This window comes from Vigna unguiculata, chromosome 11, assembly GCF_037176805.1.
Source record: "Vigna unguiculata cultivar grain cowpea cultivar isolate G323 ecotype 2 chromosome 11, ASM3717680v1, whole genome shotgun sequence".
Classification (NCBI taxonomy): domain Eukaryota; kingdom Viridiplantae; phylum Streptophyta; class Magnoliopsida; order Fabales; family Fabaceae; genus Vigna; species Vigna unguiculata.
The window spans coordinates 2,105,761-2,114,061 of NC_140802.1; the positions used below are offsets into that span (position 1 = coordinate 2,105,761).

The 8,301-nt window shown below is 32.8% G+C and overlaps 1 protein-coding gene and 2 long non-coding RNA genes across 3 annotated transcripts; all 3 read left to right on the forward strand.

The window, feature by feature from the left end:
- The first annotated feature begins 533 nt into the window (after positions 1-533).
- LOC146880823 (uncharacterized) lies at positions 534-1,815 on the forward strand. Its single transcript, XR_014986275.1, has 4 exons — positions 534-612; positions 1,350-1,473; positions 1,551-1,604; positions 1,700-1,815. It is a non-coding gene; the product is annotated as an uncharacterized LOC146880823 (long non-coding RNA).
- Positions 1,816-2,122: 307 nt separating this feature from the next.
- Positions 2,123-2,999, forward strand: LOC146880824 (uncharacterized). Its single transcript, XR_014986177.1, has 2 exons — positions 2,123-2,423; positions 2,542-2,999. It is a non-coding gene; the product is annotated as an uncharacterized LOC146880824 (long non-coding RNA).
- Positions 3,000-7,135: 4,136 nt separating this feature from the next.
- On the forward strand, positions 7,136-7,944 carry LOC146880825 (uncharacterized). Its single transcript, XM_085668882.1, has 2 exons — positions 7,136-7,408; positions 7,798-7,944. The coding sequence occupies exons 1-2, from the start codon at positions 7,136-7,138 to the stop codon at positions 7,942-7,944; spliced, it is 420 nt and encodes a 139-aa protein (XP_085525008.1).
- Positions 7,945-8,301: the final 357 nt, after the last annotated feature.

Genomic DNA, 8,301 nt, shown 5'->3' on the forward strand with positions numbered 1-8,301 from the left:
AATTATGTAAAGAAAAATAATAATTTAGAAAAATAAAATTGTAAGTAATATTATTCCTTGTTTTTATCACTTATTTTTATTATAATATTTTTTTATTGAATTATGATCAGCGCCTAGCTCAAAAGAATTAGATAGGATAAAAAAAGAGAAGAGTATGAGAGGATCAACCAAAAAAGCTAGGGGTAGATTAGGAAGTTAAAATATCCTTAAGTGTACTTCTTTTATTTTGTCTAAACATTTTTTTTTCGTCCCTTTCCGATATCTTAAAGAACAATGTTGTATTCTTTTACAAAAGCCTTCGCCATGAAAATATTGTATTCAAAGAGTTTAATAGTATATTCTTAAAACTGTTTATTTGACTAAATTGATAATTTTTTTATTTCAATATCTATTTTCACATTTCAAAATCGAATTACTGGTATTATATAATAAAAATAATTAAATATTGATAGAATTTTACAAACACGTGGGTTCTCATATTCCGGTCCGGCTATTCCGGTCCGGCTATATAAGTTTGACCTAAAAGGTTAAAAGTTCACTCAGCGCCTCTTTCGTCTTTCGTTTCGTTCTCATTTTCAACACTGCAGTCGCGGGAAGTTGCTTTCTGAGACCGTAAGTTGCTTTATCACATTTGACGTTAAGTCGTTGAGTCTAAAAAGATTAGACGATTGTAATTGCAATTTTTTTTCTTCAACTGTTATCAATATTGTTTCAGTTTTAGTCTTCTTCTTTCGATAACTAACTGTTTTTATTCATTTCGAGATAACTAACAGAATATTGGTGTTCAATTTATAAACTCATGAAACCTCCTTAATTTATATTTACATATTTATTTCATATTACCGGTTGAAAAATATGGTTTATGGTTTATGTACTTGTATTTGTATATATATTCTGAATATAATTTGGCATATTACAGCCACTTAATATTTTTCTCAGTTAACAGTAAGCATTATGTTTATATTTACCAACTTCTTTGGAGATATATATATTTAACTACATTAACAAAACACTTTATTTATTCATCTGATAAAAGAAAGTAAAATAGTTTATCTATCTAAGAAATTTAATACTTAAATTATTAGACTTTATGTGATTTTGCAAACAGTTTTAGTTAGGGATAATAAGAAGAACAGTTATTCCATATATTTAGATATTGAAAATAAAACTTTGGAGATTAACAACAATCATTTTTTTCTAAGTGAACAAGAAATTTTTTTTTCTAGTTATCTGAATACTATTATTAAGAGTGATTACGATCATTCCATGTATGATACTCCTTTTAGTTGGCACAATTATATTAATAGTTGCATTGATAGTTATTTTCATTCTCAAATCTGTGTTGATAGTTGCAAAAAGAGATTGAAGAAATGCATGGAAGTAAGTTATCTGATTGCATAAAAAATGAAGGGATGCTGCTGCTAATCAAATCAACGCTTTCACAGCAAAAACATTACGTTACGGTACCATCAGGTCAGCATACAAAATCGATACAAAAAATATTTTTACATTTTTTTGTTTTTTTACATTATTATTTATTTATTTTAAAGGCAGCAATGAACCCTGAAGGTTAATATATGGAGGAAGTTGAGTGAACCTGATGGGTGAGTAGTTTTTGTTATTGTAAGTATCAACGTTCATTCATTCATCTTTGTTTCTAATACTAATGCTAATCACTTCTCTACTTTCATCTCCTCAGGAAACCTATGGATGCTGAGAGACAAACATTTATGTATTCTTTTATTAATTTTTTACTGTTTTTTTCGTTTCATTTAAAGATGTAATGAGATAATAAGTGATAAAATGATTCCATCACTTTTATGTATTCTTTTCTTATATTTTCAGTGTGTCTTTTCTTTGATCTCAGTATATAATTATGTTTTATGTTAATCATATTTCCTTTCATACTCTCTATTTTTATTTTGCTAATTTGGGACGGTTATTTTAAACCTCTCTTCACTATTACTATAATATATTCACTATCATTTAAAAGTATATGTGAAATAATAATCAGATTTTGAGCATCGTAAACATTATTCACCTTTCAAACATCATTATCTAACATACAGAGAAAAGTAAAATGCACGCGCGTGTATCTTAGTTCAATGCATACAAAATTCACCGATAGTTTCTCTTATCAGAAAACATTGAAGTGTGTGCCATCATTCCATGAATTTACTCATACAACGTCTATTTAAACTCCATATTTTTTTTTTAAATTTGACTTACACATATTTTTATATAAAAAAAATGAATTAACAATAAATTTTTCCAACCACATCATTTGTATATATATGTTTAACCTAATTTGGTAAATCTTCACACTCTCTCTTCTGCGCCTTCTTTCTTCTTCCTTTCTTTTACACTCTCACAATTTCTATTCTATCTCCTGTGCTCAACCCTGCAAACCTATTAATTCTTCAGTAAGTAAACCTTTTTCACATTCTTTGATTTCTATATTATGGAAATTTCATATTATTTTTTATATCATAGCTGCTTAAAGTTCTTTTCATCCTTTAATTCTCTGACTACTGTGGTCAGGTTTATTTACTGTTATTCCAAGAAATGCACGCAAGTATGTTATCTGAATGCCTCAAAAACCAAGGGATGATGCTCACCAAATCAACCATTTAATCTTTCACAGTAAACACATTACAATATCATCAGCGTTGAAGATGTTTTTACAGGATTACTTAGAAACTTTTCCTGATCGAAATTCTTCCTTTGAGCCACACCATCTTCAACCGCCTCTTCCTCAATTTGGAGGTTTTTCAAGTCATGCCATTTATCAACAACTGATGTAATTTCCGAGCACATGAAAGAAATCTTTAGGATTAGTTAAATATAGAACGACTCTATGACTTTTATGTATTCTTTTACTAAATTTCTACTGTGTTTTTCAATTTCATTCAAAGATGTCTTTGTGATATACTTAGAATCTTTGTCTAGGTTTGTTTCCTTATGTAATATTATTAATTATATAAAGTGGAATTCGTGGAGACTATGGTGTTAAGTTGTATACCTGTTTCACATAATCGGCTTCACAATTTTAATAAAATTGCAATGTTGTTATTCGATGATGAGAATAAGTCGTTATCATGACCGTTCATCCAACTAGAGTTGGGTAAACCCCAAATCCATGTTATATATGACAACATACATCTTAAGGTGTGTAATTAATGTTGATATGTTGTGATATGGTCACATCTTAAGGTTTTTTTCTATTCAATAATGATCCTCAATTGTTCCTTTGAAAATATATAAAATATGTGAGATTAGGTTTATACTTTGAGCTAATTGAACTTGAAACTGTTATATTTTATTATATAAAATTATTATTCTCTATTGTTATTATGGATTAGTATTAATAATAAATTAAGTTATTTGTTAATATTAATTATTGTATGGGTAATATATATCATTTAACGATCAAAATGGATGATCACTAAAACACATTTTTTTGTAGTGAGATTAACATCAACGCATTAATGTGACATTGAGATTGTGAAGTAGGTTACAAAACACAATTAATCTTTTTGCTACCACATAAGCGGAGGACCACCTTAAAAAATGTATGATTTTTGTTTCTTTTTGCATAATTTAATTCAACGAAACAAGAGAAAGAGAGAGTAAGAATCTGTAACCTTTTAATATGACTGGCTCAACAAAATTTCTTCAGAAATTTTGTGAAGGAAGAGAATTACTACTACTTGGCACATTTTTCGTTTAAAGTTTTGTCATCGTCTCTGATGTTTCTTTTTTTTAACATAGGCTACGTTTTTACGTTTTTAATATATGATGGTATAGTGGTAAATGAAATGGATCACTACAAGAATGTAGGATTTTTTTGTCGGCCAAAATCGGACACCACTAGTGCAAAACCAACGAAAAGAGCATGATCTCGTCGGTCCAGCGATGGTAACATGGATCACGCCCATTTCCTGGATGCAAAACTCATTTGCGTCGGCTAAATGGGGAAGAACATTTGCTACTTGTTTATCGTCGGCTCAACCGACAAAAACACATAAAAAATAAAATAATAAGTTCATATGCGTGGGTTAAGCCCACGAACACCTGAAAATTTTTCAAAATTTTGCGTGGGCTAAGCCCATAAATGATTGAAATAAAATATCTAAAATAGAGGGCTTTGCGTGGGTTTAGCCGACGCAAACAATTTCCCTTATAATTGTTGGTGTGGGCTTAGCCCATGCAAATGTTTATTTCCAGGCATATCGCAAAATCTGCATCCAACAATACCAAAACCTGCATCCAGACACATTTCAAACAATAATTCAGGATATCATTTGATTCATTTAGAAGCGAAATTGCAAACACAAAATTAAGTAAATTGTGACTTTAATTAGATCAAATTACAGTCGCACAAAAATCGACAAGTCTAAAATCCACAGAAGACAAGTCCACCTAAAAAGCTTATTCTAAAAACCTAATTTTGATCTCATAACCAAAAAATTACTCAATCAATAGGAATTCAATCAACAATGTAGTGAAGTTCAATCAACAAGAGTACAATCACTAACCTGGATGCTTCAAAAATCTGCTGGGTTCGAACAAAAATCCCTAAACCGCGCTTACGAAAATCCCTAAATCTGCGAGGAAGCTCGTCGGCGCACCCTTTCTCGCCCAAACCTCCACGCTCGTCACGACATTCGCCTTTCGAGAGCAGGTCGCATCGTAACAGAACCTCGCCTCCTCGCAGCAGGTGGCGTCTTTGAAGAAGCTAACCTCATTGGAGTATTGTTCTTGTCGCCCACTTGCCTCGATGGAGTTTCGCCACTCATGGAAGAAAACGCACGCCACAGAGAAGGAGGGAAATGTCGAGGCTGACTCGAGGGAAGGGGAAAGCGGGATGGGGAAAAGTGAAATCTGATGTTTTCCCCCTATACTTTAACCTAAAGTTTATTTTTTTTATCTCAACAGTGTATGTGTGGGCCAGCCGGCGCAAACAATTTAATTTGTTATGCGTGGGTCATCCGACGCAACTTATTGGTTGATTTGCGTCGGCCAAACCGACGAGAATCTAAAATTAATATGTTTTTCATTTCTACGAATAGATAATTTTTGTTTCTAAATAACTTTTTGGTTACCGTCGGTTTTGCGTGGGTCTGACCGTCGTATTTTGCGTCCTACACTGATCCGACGCCATAATTTCGACGCTAAAACCGCGTATTCTTGTAGTGGATAAACACAGTTGAGCGTGGATTTTGTGATTTCGTGATGATCGATATAGACACTATTTTTGAATTTACAAATAATTTCTTTAAAGGGTTGTACTGCATGATTTGAATAAAAGAATAGAATCACTCTATATTTAACATGATATACTCAACTGATATAACTTGTTGTCTCATTACATGAAGCGAAAAACAACTGATATAACTTGTTTCTCCTATGTGTCTAAATCATACATCACTTGTTGTCACGTAATATTCATAGATAAATGTCTTGACATAAAAAGCCACAAAATTGTACCTAAAAGTTTGTATTTTCTTATATATCCAATCACCCATTGTACATTATTGCCATCTTCAATCTTCATGGAACGATAAGAGATCCTTTATTCATTCATTCATTGTCAATTGGAAGGAGTGAACCAAACCCAGGATTGAACTTGAACAAAATGTGTATTTATTAAAGTGTAATGCAAATTCTAGAAGAATCTAGAAAATCTTAAGATAAAAGTATTGAAATGTAATGAAAGTTCTAGAACAAAGTAGAAAAGCCTAAGATAGGAAGAAAATATCAAGAACATTCTACATAGACAAAAATCTAGAACATTCCACACAAGTTGTGGCTAGCACTTTCTAGAATACTCTATAGGTCTATAAATACCCATGTACTCAATCATTTGATGTATGATAAGAACTAAGACCACATCTAACACATTACTCACTATTACAACTACATACTCATTCCAACTACAGCTTACACATTTTATTATCTCCACAATCTTCTCTATCCCATCAACTATTCCTTTCACAACCTCAAAATACTATTAGTGGGACCAGAGCTACGTTCGGTCATCTATTAGGCGTAGATAAATTTTTCAACTACTTAAAAAAAAAAACCTAGAACTCCATTCTATTCTACTTCCAAAATATTTTCTCAACCCATGGCCACTACCAATCAAACATCATCAATTCCAGTACCTATTTTCACAGAAGAAAATTATGATTTTTTGGAGTGTCAAAATGAAGACATTCTTTCACTCCCAAGACTTATGGGACATTATAGAAGAGGGATTCACTATTCCAGAAGACACTTCCACTCTTACTGTAACTCAGAAGAAGGAGTTGAAGGAAAACAAACAAAAGGTTTCAAGGGCTTTATTTGCTCTTCAATAAGCAGTTGATGACACAATCTTTCCAAGAATAATAGGTGCCACAAGTGCAAAGCAAGCTTGGAACACAATACAAAAAGAGTTTCAAGGAAATGATGAGGTACGCAATGTTAAACTTCATTCTCTAAGACAAGAGTTTGAATTAATAAGAAATAAAGAATCTGAGACCATTAAAGACTACTATTGTAGAATAAAGGAAATAGCTAGCCAGATGAGAGCCTATGGGGAAATTATTCATGACAAAAAAATCGTTGAGAAAATTTTAATTTCTATTCCCCAAAAATATTATGCAATCGCAACCGCGATTGAACTAACAAAAGATTTAGCCACATTGTCAGTAACACAACTAATGGGCTCTCTTGAAGCTCATGAACAAAGATTGAAAAGGCATGAAGAAGACTTGGTCAAAAATGTCTTTCAATCAAAACTAAAATTACGGTCTCAGAACAAAGAATATGAAGGAAATAAAAGTAGAGGAGAAATTTCTAGAAATAAAGAAAATTCTAGAACCTTCCCTATGACCCATCAAGGAAAATATCCCCATGTGGCATATGTAAAAAGACAAGTCACATAGAAAAAGATTGTTGGCATCATGGAAAACCTCAATGTCAGTACTGCAAGAAATTTGGCCAGGTAGAGAAGTATTGTCGTAATAAAAATAAGCATCAAGCAAATTTTGCTGAAGAACATAATCAAGAGCAACACTTATTTTATGCCAATCAAGAATCTCTTAACGGAGGAGAAAGTTGGTACTTGGATAGTGGATGCAGCAATCACATGGCCAAAGATCAAAGCATCTTCAAAGACATTGATAAATTTGTGAATGTCAAAGTTCAACTAGGAAACGATGCCACAGTGGAGTCTCAAGGCAAAGGAACTGTCATGGTGGAGACAAAGAAAGGTACAAAATTCATCAAGGATGTTTTACTGGTTCCCAATCTTAAAGAGAATCTTTTAAGTATTGGCCAAATGATGGATAATGGATATTCTCTCCACTTTGAGAAAGATACATGCAAAATTTATGACAGTAGAAAGATAGAAATTGGCCAGGTAAAAATGGAGAAGAGAAATAGAAGCTTTCCCATAAGCTTCAAACTTGAAACTAATATTGCCATGAAGGTAGAAGCTGATGACTCATGGCTTTGGCATAAGAGATTTGGCCATTCAACACACATGTCTTAAAGCTTCTATATCAGAAAAATATAATGAGAGATCTTCCATGCTTGAAGGAGAATAATGAATCATGCGAAGGATGTCTCCTTGGTAAACAACATCGATTACCATTCTCGACGGACAAAGCATGGAGAGCAAAAGACTTACTAGAGTTTATCCATACTGATGTTTGCGGACCAATGAGGACGCCTTCACATCACAACAATAGGTATTTCATCCTATTCATTGATGACTTCTCTAGAATGACATGGGTCTATTTCTTAAAGGCAAAGTCAGAAATCTTTGGAATATTCAAGAACTTCAAGGCCCTTGTCGAGAAGCAAAGTGGAAAACATATAAAAGTACTTAGAGTGATCGTGGAAAGGAGTATACATCTCGCGAGTTTGACAAATTTTGTGAAGATGAAGGCATAGAGAGACAACTCACAGTCGCATATACTCCATAACAAAATGGTGTGTTAGAAAGAAAAAATCGCACAGTCATGGAGATGGCAAATTCAATGCTAAAAGAGAAAGGTATGCCTAACACTTTTAGTCTACACTGCAGTTTACAATTTAAACAGATGTCCGACTAAGGCAGTCCAAGATAAGACTCCTATTGAAGCTTGGAGTGGAAGAAAGCCATCAGCCAAACACCCACAAGTATTTGGATCTATCTGCTACATACATGTTCCTGACCAAAGGAGGCACAAGCTTGAAGACAAGACTATACGAGGAATATTCTTGGGATATAGCACACAATCAAAAGGCTATCGAGTTTACAACCTACAA